Genomic DNA, 20,358 nt, shown 5'->3' on the forward strand with positions numbered 1-20,358 from the left:
GGTCAAATATTAGTGTTCTTTCTGTCGCTCTATCGCTTCACAGACATCATTAAATTAAATTGCCGTTAGCAATGCTTGTTGTCTGATCGCTAAGCCACATCTATACCGGCTATCACTCCCATCCGGGCACCCAGTTTAAATATAGGTAAATTCTTTACGCATGGTGAGATTTTGTCAACAGACGACACGCCACACAGAGTGGGTTGCTTCCCACCATTCATGATTTTATTTCATTCCGTAGGCGTTCGGAAAAAGAACGGAGAACAGGAAAATAACATACAGCTGAAGCACATTTCTATGGCCCGTTGTAAACGAGCACCGGTGTGGGTTGAAAAAAGTTTTCCACTCTTCATGTGTGTAGCGATACGGGAAAATGTCAACCTAAGGCTTGCTGGCCGAGGAGTTCCGCGGCTTTCATTCATACGTTCATGTGAGTCCAGATGCGATTTAAATGTAAATTATTCTTGTAATGAAATATGTATTTCTACTCGGTAACTATGAGAGCTTATCAGGTGAGTCAAACTGAAATCTTCCTCGGCTGATTCTAACATTAGAGACAAGTAGCAGCTGGTGTAACGTGGACTCTCTCAGTGCAGTAGGTTCCATTACCGTCAAATCCAACCGGACAGGGTCCACAAACAGCACTGGCAGAGCGATAGTTTTTGGTGCAAGAGGAACCCCTAAAAACGAAAATAATTCAACTTAAAAATATTTCGAATTTCTGATTGTTGGTGCTCTGATTATCGAATAGAAACCAAATTTGTGTGTGATTCTACAGTTCAGATTTTCAAGCAATTACTGTGACTAGATCTTTGACTTTCCGTGGTATTATCGTTGATTCACACCCACTACCAACGGTTAGTGGAAGCCATCTCCTCGGCAACCTTGTAAGCGCTCAAAAACACTCACTCAAAACACAATCCACCCCTGCAGGATGTGCCACCGAGAGGAACTTCACTGATACCGGCCATACATTGATCGCACTTATCCATCACGACGCGTAGCTGCTGGATCTGTTCCAACATATCGTAGGCCTCTGTCGACGAAACAAAATTAACCGCTGTCTAAGTAAAACAACACCCAGAGCTGGAAACAGCCGTTACTTACGGCGACATTTATTCGGAGGGAACGGGGAATTTTCTGAAGTCAATTCACTGAATAGTGGCAACCTGAAGTAATAATCCCGAACGTCACCATAGCACACTGACACTGACGGGATGGTTTTAGTCCAAATCGCCCCTGCCGACAGCGTCAGCAGCCAAACGAAAACGAGAGTACAATGGCGAGCCATTAGCGTTACTGAACAATACTTCGATCACAGTAATGACAACTTGCTAAACCGAAGTTGGAATACTGTTCCACCTATTGAGCAGAGAAAAGTTTTAAATAATCTGCATCGAGCGTTTTTTTTTACATCACATGCGAAGGCGAAGATAAGCGAGTTTTGAATCCCACTTTCACTCAAGTCAAAAACAGACTGTGTAACATGAACTTTCGAAAGATAAGCAGATGCACGCTTAGTTTTTTTTACCGAAATAAAATTGTTTGAATGGCAAATCAACATCGAAAAAGCTATCTAATTTTTTTACTTCTGAATGCGAATCACGACTGCACGAGTAGCTGCAAACTCTCACCCCTTACTTTCCGGTATCACTGCACGATTCTCAAGTGTACCAAACTTCAACCTTCGTATTAATTATTAATTTTTTAAGTGAATAGAAACACACTCTTATTTATTTCGAATCGCTAGGGGAGTTTTAATGAAATATGTAATGAAATGAAGGAGGTTTTTATTTAATTAGAAATATGATAGCAAAGAGGTTTCCAGTATCCAGTTACAAGTATATGAGTTGTTTCGCAAGTGATTCAGTGGAGATTCTAACGAATCATATCTGCAGCAAATAATGATACAAGTACTCAAGTCTCTGCTGGTAGAAAAGCTTAACACAGTGGTAATGGGCATCAAACACAGCGGTAATGGGCTCGACGGAACGAAAATTTCATCATAAAATCGATTTTTTTTCTGACCACAAAAATTTTAGCAAATTTCAGCAACGGATCAGTTCAGGTTGATGCACATCAAAGGTGTGTAAAAAGAGAGCTCATTAAACAATCTAGAGCCGCATCGTACATCGTTTTGAGGCCCGAACTCAGAGAAATTTAGATCTAAAGCGCAAATTTTCCTCTAATCACAAATAAGGGTGAACCAAATTTTTGATGAAATCCCGCATCTAACTTTCTTATCTCTGCAGATAGAGTTAAGCGATGTTCTACAATGTTGTAGCCCCGTCGTTTCTGCGTAACTTTGTAGAAGAAAGTTTTTTACTATCACCACTTTCCATTCAATGTTTGAGTCGCGAAGTTGAAAGCTCTCCTTTATCTTTAGAAAGACCGAGATCTCTGATCAAATTATCGATTTCTTCTTGATTTGGGTAGTGTATTCCTAGAGCAAGATTATCCTCATCCTGCAGGCTATTCCGCTCTGTCATTTCGATTCGAACAGTTTCATTTTCACTTGATTCCTTCCGGCTGCTGTCATCGAATCACTTTTTTCTCTTTTTTCCGTCTGTTGTTCATCGGATCGTTTCAAATGAAACTGATGACTATTTCAATTGACGGAGAGAGACTCTTTCATTTCCTTTAGCGTCTCAATTGAAACTAGCGCCGCATCGCGTCGGCATCCATTAAATACGCCAGGCAAATTCCGATCAATATTCAGGAATTTTTTCCGCTGTTGATCACTGGCGCTGCGTAACCACTTCGGATTGGGAAACTGGTTTTGGTGTTCTCCGTCTCATATCGTCACGGTTTTCTTTTCTCCCTCGTCCATACATTTGCGAAGTACTGTATGGAAGCTCCCTGTCTCCGTTAGCGCTCATTGTCATTTTCGATCGAGAATCGTCATGTGAGAGTGACGGAGATAATCTTTTCTTTCAATTGAAACGCATTTGTATCAGTTCCTAGCCCTTCAGTTATTAAATTCAAAGCAAGAGCATCCGAGTAGTTTTCATTTGATTCACGAAGAGCTTGAGAATGATACAAAAGCTTTTCAATTGAAAGCGACGGGTCAAAGCGTGGGCATCAAATGGTGAGTTGACAACCTGAAAGGAGCGTCAAACATAGCTTCGGCCCTCACAAGTTCCAATCTCACACCTCCACGAGTCATATGATTACACTAGACTGCCGGTTGAAACATGGATACAACTGGTTGGTGTTGCCTGGGCAATGTTGTCATCCGACAATAGCTAAGTGAGAAGGTGCGACGCGATCATTGGCGCGTTAACCATATTCCGGCGGTGGAGGAAATGCTTCGCCAACTCGAGCGTCTGTTAACCAAGATGGTGCGGCTCAAAACAGCGTCTGATCTCCATGTTAGGAGCGGCTGATCAACGTCCTGGTGGCAGCGTGGGACTCTAAACAGAGCTGACACGATGGTCCCCCGGCGAGACAGGGGGTTGGGGAAGGCCCAACGAGCCGCCCCGGAAAACAACATGTTACAAACAACGTAAGAGATAATACGGATCGGAACAATCGGCATGGACCTAGGCAACGAAATAAGGACTACGATTGGAAACTTGGGACATGGAACTGCAAATCGCTTTGCTTTCCAGGATGCGACAGGATAATTTATGACGAGCTACATCCACGCAACAAGTCGTAGCGCTGCAGGAACTTTGTTGGACAGGACAGAAGGTATGGAAAAGCGGGCACCGGGCGGCTACTTTCTACCAGAGTTGTGGTACCACCAGCGAGCTGGGAACCGGCTTCATAGTACTGGGTAAGATGCGCCAACGCGTGATAGGGTGGCAGCCGATCAACGCAAGGATGTGCAAGTTGAGGATAAAGGGCCGGTTCTTCAACTACAGCATCATCAACGTGCACTGCCCACATGAAGGAAGACCCGACGACGAGAAGGAAGCGTTCTACGCGCAGCTGGAGCAGGTCTACGATAGCTGCCCGCGACGGGACGTGAAGATCGTTATTGGGGACTTGAATGCTAAGGTAGGACGGGAGGCAATGTACAGACCGGTAATCGGACCAGATAGCCTGCATGCCGTGTCTAATGATAACAGCCATCGGTGCGTAAACTTTGCGGCCTCCCGTGGTATGGTAGTTCGAAGTACCTTCTTTCCCCGCAAAGGTCTCCACAAATCCACCTGGAGATCACCCAACCAACAGACAGAGAACCAAATCGACCACGTTTTAATCGACGGCAGGTTTTTCTCCGACATCATCAACGTTCGCACCTACCGAAGTGCGAATATAGATTCGGACCACTACCTAGTAGCTGTGTGCATGCGCTCAAATCAAAACTATCGACGGCATATAACACCCGCCGAAGTCGAACGCCGCGACCAAATATTGAGCAACTGCGGGACGCCGAGGCTGCACAGGAATACGCGCAGCAGCTGGAGGCAGTGCTACCTACGGAAAAGCAGCTTGGCGCAACTACCCTTGAAGATGGCTGGAAAAGCAGCCGATCCGCCATAGGTAACACTGCAGTAGCGCTACTAGGTACAAGGGCTCCGAAACATAGAAATGACTGGTTTGACGGCGAATGCAAACGGTTAGTCGAGGAGAAGAATGTAGCACGGGCGAGAATGCTGCAACACCGTACGAGAGCGAACGTGAAACGATACCGACAGGCACGGAACAACCAAAACTCAGTCCTCCGAAGGAAGAAGCGCCAGCTCGAGGACCGAGATCGCGTAGCGATGGAAGAGCTGTACCAAGCTAACGAAACTCGGAAGTTCTACGAGAAGCTGAACAGCTCCCGCAAAGGCTTCGTGCCGCAAGCCGATATGTGCAGGAGCTTGGACGGTAACCTCCTAACAGACGAGTGTGAGGTGATCGAAAGGTGGAAGCAGCACTTCGACGAGCATCTAAAGGGCGATGCAGTAGAGCGCGAGGACGGTATGGCAATTGATCTTGGAGCCCGAGCAGAAGACATCAGAATTCCAGCCCCCGATCTTCTGGAGGTGGAGGAGGAGATTGGTCGGCTGACAAACAATAAAGCTGCTGGACTGGACCAACTTCCCAGCGAGCTATTGAAATACGGTGGAGAAACACTGGCTAGAGCCGTGCACTGGGTCATTGTCAAGGTTTGGGAGGAAGAACGAGCACCGGAGGAGTGGATGGAGGGTATTGTGTGTCCCATCTACAAAAAGGGCGACAAACTGGAGTGCTGCAATTACCGGGCAATCACTCTGTTGAACGCAGCCTACAAGGTACTCTCCCAAATACTTTGCCGTCGACTATCACCATTTGCGAAGCAGTTCGTGGGGCACTACCAGGCGGGATTTATGGGTGCCCGCGCCACCAAGGATCAGATATTCGCGGTTCGGCAGGTTATGCAGAAATGCCTCGAATATAACGTACCCACACATCATTTGTTCATCGATTTTAAATCGGCGTACGACACAATCGATCGGGACAAGCTATGGCAAATTATGCACGACTACGGATTTCCGGACGAACTGACGCGGTTGGTCAAAGCGACGATGGATCGAGTGATGTGTGTAGTTCGAGTTTCGGGGGCACTCTCGAGCTCCTTCGAAACCCGAAGAGGTCTAAGGCAAGGTGATGGTCTCTCGTGCCTACTGTTTAACATTGTCCTGGAAGGAGTCATTAGAAGAGCGGGGATTAACACGAGTGGCACGATATTCCAAAAGTCGGTTCAACTGTTTGGTTTCGCCGACGATACTGACATTGTGGCTCGGACCTTTGTGAAGATGGCGGATACGTACATCGGACTAAAGGCTGAAGCCAAACGGATTGGACTGGTCATCAATGCATCGAAGACGCGTTCACGAGAGGACAGTGCTAACCTCCCACCTCGAGTTCAAATTGGTGGTGATGAAATCGAGGTGGTTGATGAGTTCGTGTATCTGGGCTCACTGGTAACTGCCGACAACGATACCAGCAGAGAAATTCAACGGCGCAGGAAATCGTGCATACGTTGGTCTCCGGAGGACGCTCCGATCGAGTAGAATTCGTCGCCGCACCAAGTTAACCATCTACAAGACGCTGATTAGACCGGTAGTCCTCTACGGGCATGATACATGGACTATGCTTGTGGAGGACCAACGCGCCCTTGCGGTCTTCGAGTGGAAGGTGTTGCGTACCATCTTCGGTGGACTGCAGATGGAAAACGGAGTGTGGAGAAGGCGAATGAACCACGAACTGCAGGAGCTGCTTGGGGAGCCATCTATCGTTCACACCGCTAAGATAGGCTGGTTGCGGTGGGCTGGGCATGTTATAAGGATGTCAGACGACAGCCCGGTAAAGATGGTTCTTGAAACCAATCCTTCACGGACGAGACGGAGAGGTGCACAGCGGGCAAGGTGGATCGATCAGGTGGAAGACGACCTGCGGACCCTACGCAGACTGCAGAGCTGGCGAACTGCAGCCATGGACCGAGTGGAATGGAGATGACTCTTACGTACAGCAAAGGCCACACCACGGCTTGGGACTGTTTGATGGATGGGTCAAAGCGTCACTATAACCTGATAATTGTCAATTGAAAATGACTTTGTCAGGCTTTGCTTGGCATACTTCCAGACGTTAGCGTAATGGTGCTCACAGTTTCCTCCAGTAATTTAATAATTAGTCTAGCTTCCCCGGATAAGCGTCGTTGTGGAGCGCTCGATGACTGCAAGTTTGGATTACACCTGGTCGGAATCCTTGAAGAAGTTTTACCAGACAGAAAAAGCAATCATCTTCGTGGTTGGCTGTTTTTTGTCAAGTTCGAGGTATTAAACAATGTTATTAACGAGCTCTAGATCCGAATTTCCTCCTATGCTAAATCCCTAGAACGATGTACTTGGCGTCTCCATAGATTCAACAATGAAAGGAGGCGCACGATAACGTTTGCGTTGAAGTGAGTGGGAGCTGTTGACGCGTTACTGAAATGGTAGGGACACCACAACTCACATGAATGAGTAAATAGCTACATTCTTTTTCATATTTTCCAGTTTGAGCTTCAGGCCCGTACTAGGGTTTGCAATCCCAGGAACGATTTCCCGGGAATAACCTTTTCCCGGGATTCCCGGATCCCGGGAACAAAAATATTGATTCCCGGGATCCCGGGATCCCGGGATTCTTGAGTTCTCCAAAAAATTTCGTAAGATTTAATATAGTTTCCGATACAATTGTGCAAAAAAATTTAAGATACTGTAAAAACACGAAACTTACCCTCTAGTGCCCAATGCCGCCTTTTGGCGGGCTTCAGTCAAACCTCTAAAAAGCTTCAATAAATACTTAAAAAGTGTTTATATTGATTCATAGTGATTTTACCGAAGCTCGTCTAGAAATTAATTTGGGCACTAGAGGGTTAAGTCGTCAAAGTGCATATCACCTTTACAGTGGGCATTATAGGGAGCAAACATTTGCTTGAAATGACGGTAAATATTTGCTGGCCGTGAAATATAAAATTATTTGCTTCAATTATTTGTCAAAAACATTTGCTGTATTATTCAGTCAAAGACAAATTGGGCAAATAAATCCAATGGGTTTGTAATGTTGTTATGCCAAATAAAACTATACTGTTACATAGATTATTTTATGATAATAAATCGCATCGTGTTGGGGTATAGCAAATATATTCTCTAAAATATGAGCGAATCGGCTTTGATATTTTTTAAGCAAACAGAGTTATAATTGATATTGATTACAGTGCAATAATATAGCATATATAAAATAGCCCGAAAAATATTTTGCTCAATAAAAGCAGTACCAAATATAGCAAATATTTGCCTTGTTTAATGCCTTTCAGCTTATTCTTCAACAAACTGAAAGTATTGGAAACTCCAGTTTCTAATGAAATGTAGCAACAGATGGAATCGGTGATTTAGAAATATTGTAGAAATCGAACACCAGCGGTTTTTCAGCGGACTTAAGCAAAATTTTACAGAAAGAAATTACATTATTTGGGTTTAACGAAAAATTGTCAGTGGATCTGAAGCGTTTGTTTGACGACATAAAAACCCTGAAACCTACTCTTCTGCAAATATTTTCAACAAAAATCGTTCGGGAATTTCTAATGTGAACTTGAATAAGTTTTGTTTTTTAATTCGTTTTTCATGCGAATTGATAACGAAATTGTAAACGATTTGTTGATACCTTTTATTAATAAACTTTGTTTGAAATCTCATTTTTACTAAGAATTTTTTTCCATTCCCGGGAATTAAGATTTTTCATTCCCGTTTCCCGGGAAACCAATTTCCGGGAATATTGCAAACCCTAGCCCGCACCCGTAATTTTCTTGTTGTGATTTAGTAAAATTGCTCTATATCTGTTATTTTGAAAGATAGGAAAAAACTTTCTTTTAAAAGTTACACAAAATTGACGAGGCAACAACATAGTAGAACATCGTTCATCTCTCTCTGCAAAGATAAGAAAGTTAGATTCCATCAAAAACTTGGATCACCCTAATTTGTTATTACAGGAGAATGTACGCTCCATCATACGGTTACCGCTCCTATATTCATCTCCCCAAGTAACACACGTTGTTATAGAACAGTTTAGATAACTCCTCCAACACAACCTTCGGTTATAGATTTCAGTTGACATTACCTTTTCCATGACATCTCCATCACCAGAAAAGCGCAAAAATCGAAGGCTACTAGAACAAGTACTGGTGCTATATGAAGTATTATATAACTTCATGAAAGCAAGCCAACTTGCTAGACTGAAGCTGCAAAAAACATCTCGAGTACCAATGCGGTAAAAAAACATGGAAAACAAGTTATTTTCAAGTTGTAATTAGGCTGATACAAATTTCGAATTCTTTTTATGTCCAAGGTTATCAAAGTTAGGAAAGGGGGTGGCAAAAAATAGATAACACCGAGACGAAAAAAAAAGAAATATCTTTGATCAAAGTTTGTGTGCAAGTTATGACGTTTGTAACTTGCACTTAAATAAATGTTGAAAAATAACACTTTATTATTATTATTATTTATTTCGCTTGCCTTTTGACGATACTCTCGCTGTCACCTGACTTGTTTGTTGCTAAATTAAGCATTTATGCTGTCGAAAAACCAATGAAATGAACACAACGGTTTGAGCTTTTTTTCTTCCCCTTCCAATGTTCAAGATTTTAAAAGGGGGGGGGGATGACATAAAATGAAAATATAGTTTGTAACGGCCTTACTAACTAATAAAAACATCGTTGACGCAAGCATAAAATTTCAAAATAGAAATATTGAAGAACATCGCTGCTTTATATTAGGAACTACAAAGCAAAAAAATAGTGATTATGGCGTATCGAATATTCACCAAAAATGAACAATAATATTAGACAAACTATTTGACGCTTTTAATACAAAGTTCTACGTGCGCGTCAAATTTCATGGTGAAACATTGCATTTTACTTCTGAAAAAATCATGCGCCATTCATTGGATACGGTTTTCTGTTTGTAAATCAGTGGAAAATAGATTATTCATTGCAGAATGGTTGCTGATTCATTTAATTGCTAAGAGTCTCAATTTAGCCCAACACCGCATGAGCTTAGTTCGTAAACAACTAGCTGGCATCCCTTTCTTACTTGCCTAGTAAATTGCAATGTCGTTTTTTTTTTCCTGGGTTGATCTGCACTGACCTAGTGGAATAAAAAAGCTCGCGCATTCGTGGGTCAGATTTCGCCACACCAGCGCGCATGCGCAAATGTGTTGCTATGACAACATTTACCCAGCGCATGCGCAAATGTATTGTTACGCGCAGTGCAGCTAGATCGAAAATTGTGTTCGTCAGCGGCATTTTTAATTAATTATAAATTGATGATAAACAATGTTCAACCTTTCAAAATGAATTGTTTCTGTCACTTGAGTATTAAAATTGTTTTCGTATAGTTTTAACGTTATCTAGACATAATATATAAAAACTAGGAAACGTTGTTAGATATACGGTACACAAAAATTGGCGTGACATTGATTGCACTGCAAGCGTTTTCTTTACATTTTCATGGTGCATTTCGATCTAACTCAAATAATTTGAATAAAATCGTTCAAATAATTTTAATAACAATATGATCAAGTTATTGGCTGCTGGATACTAAGACCAACCAAAGGAAAAGCACTTTACAGGTACGTAAATTATTATTGGGCGTGTAATATTGAACTGGCGCGGCTGCCTCGGCTGGACATTTCTACACAGTTGTTATATGTAATAGGGAAAACATCTGGAAGACATCTTGAAGACAAGCGCCATTTATGTAAGTTTTTGTTTGCTGAACTCATGTTATTGAAAATCATCTCCAAAACCAGAAAAACAAGCTTGTTTTCAAAGTGTGGTTCTATTACTGATGAACAACTTCTCACAAATGTTTTATTTTGAGTTGTTTTCTGTACTGTTTTGATAACATCATGAACACAACTTAAAGACAAGCAAAGGCAGTTTATATTTATTAATCTATGCAATACACTCATCATGAGTGTATTTCATAGATCAATAAATATAATATAAAATAGTATCTCCAGAGCAAGAAAATAACAACACAAGTTTTCGAATGCGCTTTTAGTACTCTTATATGACTACTGTCATTGAGAATTATTTTCTAACATGTTTTGTGTGTTACTTGGGTCAGTACCTATATTAATCTCATCACGCATTTTTGATCAATTTATCGTCTAATTTTACCATATTTTCAACGCAAAACTTTCAACTACTTGAGAAAATCGAGAAGCAAATAGATTTACTTTCGAAAATTTGTACAAAATCGACGGTAAATTGGACAAATGAGAGAAATAAGATGAATATACACTTAAAATATTTATCGTTATTCTCTGCACGCATGTTTCGTTAACATGGAATTCGTAGATTGTACAGCACTTTTGTTGATTGTATAGAATATTCGTATTGTAAGCTATCGGATAGAATGCAACATTACGCATAATTTGTACAACTCACGGATGTACTTTCGTACGAACGTGGATAACAACGAACAAGAAGTTTCGTAAAATGTATATGTTATTGCGCAGGCTTACTAATTTTTCGTACTATTTACATTATGCAACGTTTGTTTGTACGAATGATTGCGTTCATTTTCAAAACCTTTCGTTACGTATACGAATACGTACTTTGACAGTTCTGACGAAAGTACCCTCATATTTATTACGCGTTGGTTTCGTTGCAGAGAACAACAAAAGGTTTTGTATATAATACACACGTTTTCGTGGAATAAACTAAAATATATTTTCAGTGTAGTTGCATCAAGCTGTTGAGATGAATAATGGAGCGATTACCCTATGTAACAACTTTGTAGAAGAAAGTTTTTCTCGCGAATATTACTATCGAGCTCCAGATCCGAATTTCCACCTGAACTCGTTTCCTAGAAGGTTGTCGAATAATTAACTTGGCATCTCCATCGATTCAAGAGTAAAAGGAGGCGCACTGTTAACGTTCGCGTTGGAGTGGATGAGAGCTTCTGTGAAAAATAACTAACACTGAAAAGAAAATTTTTGATGAAAAATTGGATGCAAGTTACAATGTTCGTAACTTGCATTCAAATGAAACACTTCATCATTAATTGGCTTGCCTTTCGACGACACTCATAATATTAACAAAACGTCTTAAACTTTTTTTTCTTCCCCTTTCAAATTCAACATTTTTGAAGGGTGGGAGGGAGGAGGGGATGTGGCATGCAAATAAAAACAAAACTTATATCGGCCTTACTTGTTCCGGAAAAGAAATGGTGATCGAAAAATAAAACCTTTGAATAAATATAAAATTATTCAGTTATCGTTTATGTAGAAAAATTGAAAATATTAAAGTCAAAATATGATTTTTGAAAAAGGAAAAAGAAATTAGTGTTCCTATGATTTGGAATATATTTAATGTTATGCTCGTAAATTTACCTGAAATTTAAGTAACTCATTCAATAAGACCCTCTTACCATTGAATTTGCCATAGTGACGTTTGGTTGGAACCTCTCTAGAGCATTATAATTGGCGATAGTATTGGAAAACGGCAACAAAGCGTACTGAAGACGAAAGAAGCACTCACCGCTTTTTTTTACTGGACGTTTTGTGTGCAAAACTGGTCTTTGAGACCAAGATTAACATAGCCCGTGCGCTAATTGTAGAGGAGAGCAGTTTCCGAAGCAAACTATCGAAAGTTAAAGATGGTGTCCCACGTGAACAGATTTATCGCCTAAATATGTGTCCTAGAGAAATAACGGGACCGTGGGTTGTATTTTTCCGGCTCAACGAATTGATGTGGAAAATGGAAATATTATCCAAGATTTTTATTTTTGACAGATTATTTCTGATTTAGACTGATTTTACTTTAGTTCTCCTGAGCGCTCGTTCCGTAACGAAATAATGCTGATATTCGCGAACACAGTAATTTTCCAAAAGCCAAATTCTGTTATTCAATTTGCAAAACTACTGTAGACTTCGCCCTGAACTGGATAAAAATATAGTTTACGTCTTTCTGGTGCTCCCAGGTAAAGCTCAATAATATGCGAATTGGAGCAGTAAAATATGTAGTTTGCAAACATGAAAATCTCTTGAGAGCTTTACCGCTAAGAACCATTGAGTGCACTTTAGAATGCATGAAGGTTGAATGTTTTATTTTACGCATTAGTTCAAATTTGGGTAAACATGTATTTTGTTTAACAGTGGCATTTTTGAACAGCTTCTTTCAGGAAAGGATAAAATAATTTCATAAAATGACATGAAAAAATAAAATTTGATTGAATATCATTCATTCAGTTTTGAGCACTAGTAGAAAAATAAATGGATTAGAGTCCAAAAAATTATTATAAGTAAGAAAAATTCTTTGAAAAGATCAACGATTATCTACTTTGAGCGTTGAAGCCGCTCGTCTCTACTAACAGCGACCATCTCCCTTTACCAATGGGACGGAGTCACGACATGCAGTTAGACTCCCGAACGATATTCTCTTCCCTTTCAGCATACGACCAGAAGTCCCATCGGATTTGGTAATCAATCTTTCCTAAGGTTCTCGTACATCAATCAGCACTACGAGGAGGTGCGAAAAAGGCATTTTACATTCATTTATATCAAAATTGGTACTGGACTAACGGGAGTTTTCCTGGTTTTATTATTTCCAAATTTCTGTAGTTTTCGAATATTTACAAATTACGATAATTTCATACTGAGGTGACTATTAATATGAACCTCACTGTACGACCTCAACTTTGTACAGGTTCTTAGTTGAATTTACTGATGCCCAGTGGCGTTGTATGTTGCTTACAATAAATCACTATAACAGCAACCAGGATATTATTTCAAACGACTATTGGAACAAAAGATTTGATTAATTCTTATTTGACACTTGCAACATGTATACACGAAACAATACGTCAACTTGCATCACACACTTACTCCAATCGAAATCCTCTTAACGGCAAGCGAGCAATGTTATTCCGCTAAACGGTTTATCTCGACTCCTCTTGCAACTTGCCTTTCACTTTTGCGAAACTCAGTGTCTTATTTCCTAATCCGTATAACAACCGCCCCTCCTTTCCCCCGACCCAACTCAACTTAAATGTGCCCCAAATGCCCCGAACAAAGGCAACACAGTTTAAATTAATTCGATTCTCTAACTTTCTTTCTCACAGGACATTCCCCTGCACGTGGCCATGATTTCGCATCTGCTGATTGCATGGGATCGGAAGCGGTGGCTCACGGATCCGCTCAAGGCCCGCCTGCCAGCATTTGTGTGCAGCTGCGCCTCCTGGCTGGCCGGGATGGTCATCGCTCTTCCCTACCCAATCTATACGACCTATCTGGATCTGGGGGTGAGTACCATTAAAAGTCCTTCCGTTCCCATCGCGAACAGGGGCACAACCCGTGTTGATCGTATCCCAATCCGGGGAATGTGTCGTATATAATGTGTTGTTTCGAAGTGTTGTGTTTTTTTCTTTCTTTCTTCCCAGCTGTTGCTGACAAACTGAATTTTCAATTTTACACTCACCTGTGCGTTCGAAGAGAAAAAAAAAAAAAAAACAAACGAGGGAGCAATCGATTGCTATTATTGTTAGGGAAATTGAGTTTTGCTTTTATTGTATTTAGAATGGCTTTAAATTGGTATCGGAAAAACAGCCCACTGGATAACTTGATTATATTAATGGAGAACGTCATTTCCAGTGGTGTTGAAGTGCGTTTTTTTACACTTGAATTACCTTGCGTTGTTTTACGTTGTATAACTGTGAAGCGATGCTGCTTATTATTTCGAAAGAGCGCTGCCATTTGACATACAGATGACGCCCGTATGCAGGTAATAAAACTCCTACGAAGAGTAGTCTGGTTTTATGTGACATGTTTTGGGAAAGTACATGAAGAAGTAAGAACGGAAGTGTTGACATCTAAAAAGGAACTCACGGTCATGTATTTCATGATTGTTCCAATTTTTATTGTTTTCTTTCTAACAAAAAAGATTTCCGGTATATTTTTGTCTTTGAATTTGACATAAGAATGGAAATAAACAAACTTTTACGGAAGTGAGGAACAGTGGCGCTCAACCGCTAGTCTTTCAGTTAATTGATAGGCGTTGTGGCTGTTAGCACATACATAAGATATACTTAACACTGGTGATTATTTCTTGGTATACAAAGGTATCCCTAGTTGCTCCCACACTACTCGATAGATAATGAATGGAGTTCAATTCAAATCTACTCACGATTTGAAAAAACTCTATAATCAACTGTCAAAAGGTTGTTGCAAAACTAATATTGTCGACAGGAATTGGAGAGTTCTAGAGGAGGAAAAACAAGCTGTTGATTCTCCAAGCTCTCCAAGCACAAGAGGTTAGGGAAACTTTTAAAGAGGTTAAAAACCACAAAGCAGCTGGAAAGAACGGTCTCCCAGTCAAACTTTTCAAATATTCCCCAATTCTGCTTATAAGATTGTCTCCCGCATAAATACAAATATTCTTGGCATAAAACTTTTGCCGTTACTACTCAGTAGTTACATAAGATGATTGAAACAACTATATTCGTCAATAGTATTTGGTAGTGCAAAAGTTCAATAATCCTGTAGCAGGTGATACCATCCAATAAACAAAACTTTTCAATTACCTTGTTTTCAGTTTAGCCGGAAAAACTGATTGGTTCTCATAACATACGGATAACATTTCGAATCAAAACACCATCATTTTTCTTCGGAAGCATCTGTGATGGTGTCGGTCTTTGGTATTGCGAATTTCCTACAAAGTTAGATTGGCTACCCGCAGCGTACTCGCACGTCAACATATGATTGATTTCTTTCTTCCAGCTCTACCTCAGTTCCGCTTTACTGCATGTACTGAAACTAGACTTCTTCGCTGTGGTTGCAGAACGTGTGAATTTGCTCTGATAAAGTAGAAAAAAAAAATCCATTACGATAACTTCCTTGCGGTCAGCCAAGGCAAAACCAAAATCACACCATCCTCAAAGTTCGGGTCAATTTATCACACACACACCATTCCTATCGATTTATTTTCCGCATCCAGCACAAGATGAGCACCCATCGATGGGGACCGTTATCCTGATTTTTTCTTCCATCGGGATCAAAACTTATCGGTTTGTCAGAATTTGGTGAGAGGGAGTTACAGTGAAGTTCCAATAAATGTCCGATTGGTACCTTTTTATCTGACCCAGCTCCGCCTCATCCGAATTACTGTACCTTCCCACGTCCCACGTCCGCGCAGTCGGATGCGAAGTGACGAATGCGGTTCCGACCCGAAAGGACGCTCATCACATTAGGCCATAATTTGTCAGCACGGCACACCAGCTGGCATTTCACCGCCGGCGTTTGTGGGAAACCCGGCACCGCGAACAGATGTCGATTTTGATTTGGGACCGGGTCTGGGCTGGACTGTGAATCGACTGATAATGTGGTTGTTTTTTTTTTTTCTTTTCCTGTTCCGATTCGGTTGTGACTTGTGGTGGATAATTTCGTTATGTTTACGTTTTTTTTTTGTAAATTGTCTGAGCCGACGAAAATATATATGAAAAAAACATAACATTATGACTTGCATGAATATTGAAATGACTGGTTTAATTTTCGGAGATTATCTTTGCAATTAACGGAGAACAGTTGAAAATATTAATTCCATTCTACTACAGTCAATTTTATCTTGCTGTCGGAGTGAACAACAGACAAAGAAGCAACGCAAGAATGAAAGCACGGCTCTGTATTGGGATTAACTTAATTCCATTGTCAGCATTTCTCGTTAACAGCGTACCTTGATACACTTGACTGAAAAAATTTTGTGAAGACTTGTTCTTTTCCGCAGCTAAATGTACAGCGAAAAGATTTATATCGATTTTTGTTCTTTTTTATCTGAATTGAAAAAAAAACAGCATAATGTTTTAAACGAAACTGCTAGCATTCTATTACATTAAAGTAACGAAAATTATTTTATTGGTAATCCGTCTTTACTAAACATTTCCGCCTTCAAGCTAGTTTAAGACACACAATAACAGTTTGATTCGTTCGATGAACGAATCATTCACATTGCGTTCGTCAAATGTAAAATATAAAAAAACAGCCGCAGTAAAGCAACTTGCTTCTTACATAATTTATGAGTTCATACTGTTAAATATGTAATGCTCAAAAAGCTGTCACGGCAAGAAAGTTTTCCCCTAGTTGTGGATCAATTTCATGCTCGAGTCAATAATCATGACTGAAAAGGTAATATCACAGAGAACAGACACCCAAGCTGGTGGCTTGTGTAGAATATGCGCTTGAAAAGTTTAAACGAACGTCACTCGCTTTACTAAAAATCTACTGGAATATGTATAGCAATGTATAGCAATGCAATGAAAATATTTGGTAAAAACGGCATCGAACTTTGCGTCGATTTATACAGACATTGAAAAATAAACAATGCGAACAATGGACTGGATGGGCTTAACCGCCTTCGAAGAAAGCAAATACAGTTTGATCGACTTTCAAGGTCATGGCTTCGGTTTTCTGGGATGCGCGCAGATAAATTTTCAAAATTGCGTTTATTCAAAATTATTAAAATTCATTAGAACGCTGAAAGACCCTTAGGAATGAAAAAACAAAATCCTGCACATTTCGAGAACTAAGCAAGTAAATGGAACCAAACCTGGCATGTGAAGGGCGGGCTGGCGGTATCAGGTGTACAACTAAGATCTATCTTTTTTTTATAAGAATGTTACTTTATTTTGAAAAGAATAGTTACCTATAATAGGGTACCAGCCAAAAATGGTCATCTCGAATTTCAAAATGAAACCTTATACAAAATATTCACCTGCTCGAAAAAACACCCTGTGCAAAATTTCAGCTCATTCGGACTTAAAATGGGGTGGCGCAAAGCGATTGAAGTTTGGCTTTTTTGAAACCGAAAAATCACCCGGGGGGTACGTGAAATTTCGGGTTTCGAATTTTTTTTATACCAAATGACTTAAAAACGCATGAAACGTCGAGAATTGGTGTCATCTGAAAAAAATTTTTTTTTGCAAAAATGTACTCTCTTTTTCAATTGTGGAAGGCGAAGTTCAAAATGTTTAGAATTTATCTTTTGAAATTAATCACTAGTTTCTCTAAATAGCTTGTATAATGATATATACTATAACTAGCATCGAATACATTATGTTTCATTAGGGTGGTTCATTAACTCGGCATAGGGTGGTTCATAACATTGTGAAAAATGAGTATAAAATAAAAAAGCACTTCGGTTTGTATGATTGGTGTGACACTATGCCGTTTCGACTGTAGACATATTTTTAATTGGAATCAAGAATATTTCTACAGTCAAGACGGTTTATTTGATTGGCATAGTGTATCTGGCAAAGTTGTAAATAATAACTTTGTTCCCCCAAAAAAAACCCTGTGAAAAAAAAAATTTAAAAAAAAATATAGCTTTTTTCTGATTTCTCCATGGCCGGTTTCGTTGTTCAGGTAAACTTTCGTAGTTTTTATAAAAAATCAGTTTTTAATGGGCTGTTTTTGATAATTAATTTATAACTTTCTTTAATTTTTTTTAAATTAGTAATTTGTTTTTAGAGTGTATTTTTTTTTTTGAAAAACAAAACTATTATCTACAGCTTTGCCGAAGATGTCACATCGTTCAAACGAACCGTGTTGGCTCTAAAAAATTTTGTAATCATCAATACCCATCCGAAATAGCATTTTCCAATAGCTTTTCAAAAATGGGTTGTTTCAAAAAATTAAACCAATGGCACGAAATGGCAGCTTTTGCCTATAAAAACGTCTATGCTAATGGAAAGAAAATGTATGGTCGAACTGTCAAAACGACTTAAATCCAGAAACAACGAGTTAATTGTGTTGCGTATCTGATTGAGATCCCTATACCCTCATTATCACTGAATAACATCGATACAGTCTTTTGTCCGATTATATAAGCACATTATTGTGGTAAATAAAACGAATAAATTGTCTGGTACAACATTCGAAAGAACAAGTGCAAGTGTCTTAGAGAGTAGATTTTTCAAACAAAGTAAAATAAAACATATTCCATCAGTTTCCACTGTTTCATTTAGAAGATTAAGACACTTCGAAAACATTGTTCAAATATTCAAATTCCATGTACCTCCCGTGTGTGATTTTGCAAATGACATGAGAGCATTCAACATTTTCCGCGAGACACAATCTTAATTTTGGTTGAGATAATACTTTTTTTGCACAGAGTAGTGTTTTGATACATTTTGTAAGTTTGTTTTGTAATATCTTGCCATTTTACTTATAATTTTTCCAATTCAACATTGCCACCCTAACGACAATGATATAACAAATATTATATTCTCAGGATTTTTTCTATTGGTATTCAGTGAAAAGTGATTTTTTTCATTTTATACTCATTTTTACAAAATATTATGAACCGCCCTATGCCGAATAAATGAACCTCCCTAATGAAACATAATGAATTCGATGCTAGTTATAGTGTATATCATTATACAAGCTATTCCGAGAGACTGGTGATCAATTTCTAAAGACTAAAGACTGGTGATAAATTCTAAACATTTTGAACTTCGCCTTCCACAATTGAAAAAACAACTAAGTCCCAGAGAGTAAATTTTTGCAAAAAACAAAAAAATTCAGATGACACCAATTCTCGACGTTTCATGCGTTTTTAAGTCATTTGGCATCAAAAAAAAAAAACCGAAAACCGAAATTTCACGTACCCCCCTTGGGTGATTTTTCGGTTTGCAAAAAAGCCAAACTTCAATCGCTTTGCGCCACCCCATTTTAAGTTCGATTGAGCTGAAATTTTGCACAGGGTGTTTTTTCGAGCAACTGAACATTTTGTATGGTTTTTTTTTTTTTAATTGTAACCGAAGTAAACCATGAACGCGATTTTTTTCCTGCGTCACATTTTTTCCGTTGAAAATTTTCAGTTTATTGTTTTCGGATAAAATAGTGCTACGAATAACCAACGGCGTTGGTTGATTGTCTAGTTTGTTGGAGTTGATTTTCACCAAAAGCCTCCAACATTCCATATATAACTATGAGGAAACAGCCGATGTTAGGCAAAATAAAGGTCGGTGCATGGAGATCGAGCTAAGAAGTGGTGCCTTTGGACACTTGTGAAGCAAACATCTGGACCTGAGGCAGGAACTTCTGAAGCCCTTCTCAAAAGATCTTGAAGTCGCCTCAAGGAGAAGGTTCCGCAACAGGAACCAAGGATACTGAGTGCACAACAGGTTTTTTCTACAACGAACTTATATCAAGGCTGAGTGATGCTAGACAGACGGATATGATATCGATTAGGGTTGCACAAAAAGGGATGAATGAAAAGGATCTGGATCGCTTTAGAACTGGTGAGAGCGTTCTTTTTTTAGTTAAATTTTTCACTATAATTATGTTTAATATGAATGCATTGCGGACACTGGATTCCTGCAGATCTGTATCCCGCTGTATCGCGTAGTTTGTAGAAAGCTAAATGACAAATTAAAAAATTTTCCCTAGACTTCCGAGTTCCGCAAATCAAGCTAAGTCGATCATGATTATCAGTTCAGTCTACGGCTTTGCTTGTGCATGCAACGGATTCAGATTCATAATACAGTTCGAGATTGTACGTACGCGCGCATTACTAAAACAAATTTTCGTTCACATAGTATACAACGGCAAATCCTTAAATTATCTTACCTAATCTTACTAAAACAAACATCGGTTTCGATCGCGCAACAGACTTCCTAATATTCAAATTTTTATTTCGGTTAATATAGTGAGCAGAGCTGAGCCCTTTCCTTTTAATATAATTCCTATCCTGTGATACTCGTAGGGATGCAGTGGTACCCGCGGTCTCTAAACAAAACGAGTATTATCATCTCTTTCCTTCCCTAGTAGTACCGCCTTTTGGTCGTGGCCGGCGTTGTTATTGGTCAGTGGTAAAAGTATGAGCTAGTAAAATTGCACAATGAG

General features: G+C 39.6%; 2 protein-coding genes across 2 annotated transcripts in view; one reads left to right on the forward strand and one right to left on the reverse strand.

Annotated features, from left to right (window-relative positions):
* The window catches only part of LOC129724073 (uncharacterized), a 214,452-nt gene that overhangs the window by 41,862 nt on the left and 152,232 nt on the right, over positions 1-20,358 (forward strand). The window contains exon 3 of the mRNA XM_055678684.1: positions 13,584-13,763. Coding sequence (XP_055534659.1) covers positions 13,584-13,763 — 180 coding nt within the window. The remainder of the gene's footprint in view (positions 1-13,583; positions 13,764-20,358) is intronic.
* On the reverse strand, positions 447-1,486 carry LOC129724103 (thrombospondin-3a-like). The gene is made up of 4 exons (XM_055678735.1): positions 1,420-1,486; positions 1,108-1,362; positions 910-1,036; positions 447-680 (listed from the first exon to the last, which is right to left on the reverse strand). Exons 2-4 carry the CDS (start codon positions 1,289-1,291, stop codon positions 551-553), a joined length of 441 nt encoding a protein of 146 aa, XP_055534710.1. The 5' UTR covers positions 1,292-1,362; positions 1,420-1,486; the 3' UTR covers positions 447-550.

The sequence above is a fragment of the Wyeomyia smithii genome, chromosome 1 (genome assembly GCF_029784165.1).
Source record: "Wyeomyia smithii strain HCP4-BCI-WySm-NY-G18 chromosome 1, ASM2978416v1, whole genome shotgun sequence".
Lineage (NCBI taxonomy): Eukaryota > Metazoa > Arthropoda > Insecta > Diptera > Culicidae > Wyeomyia > Wyeomyia smithii.

Bases quoted from the DNA above. Each gene is read 5' to 3' on its own strand.
- LOC129724103 (XM_055678735.1), bottom strand. From the start codon at position 1,291: ATGGCTCGCCATTGTACTCTCGTTTTCGTTTGGCTGCTGACGCTGTCG. The intron at 1,037-1,107 runs GTAAGTAACGGC...TTTCGTCGACAG, and splicing joins CCCTCCGAATAAATGTCGCC to AGGCCTACGATATGTTGGAA. The intron at 681-909 runs GTGAGTGTTTTT...TTTCGTTTTTAG, and splicing joins AGGGGTGGATTGTGTTTTGA to GGGTTCCTCTTGCACCAAAA.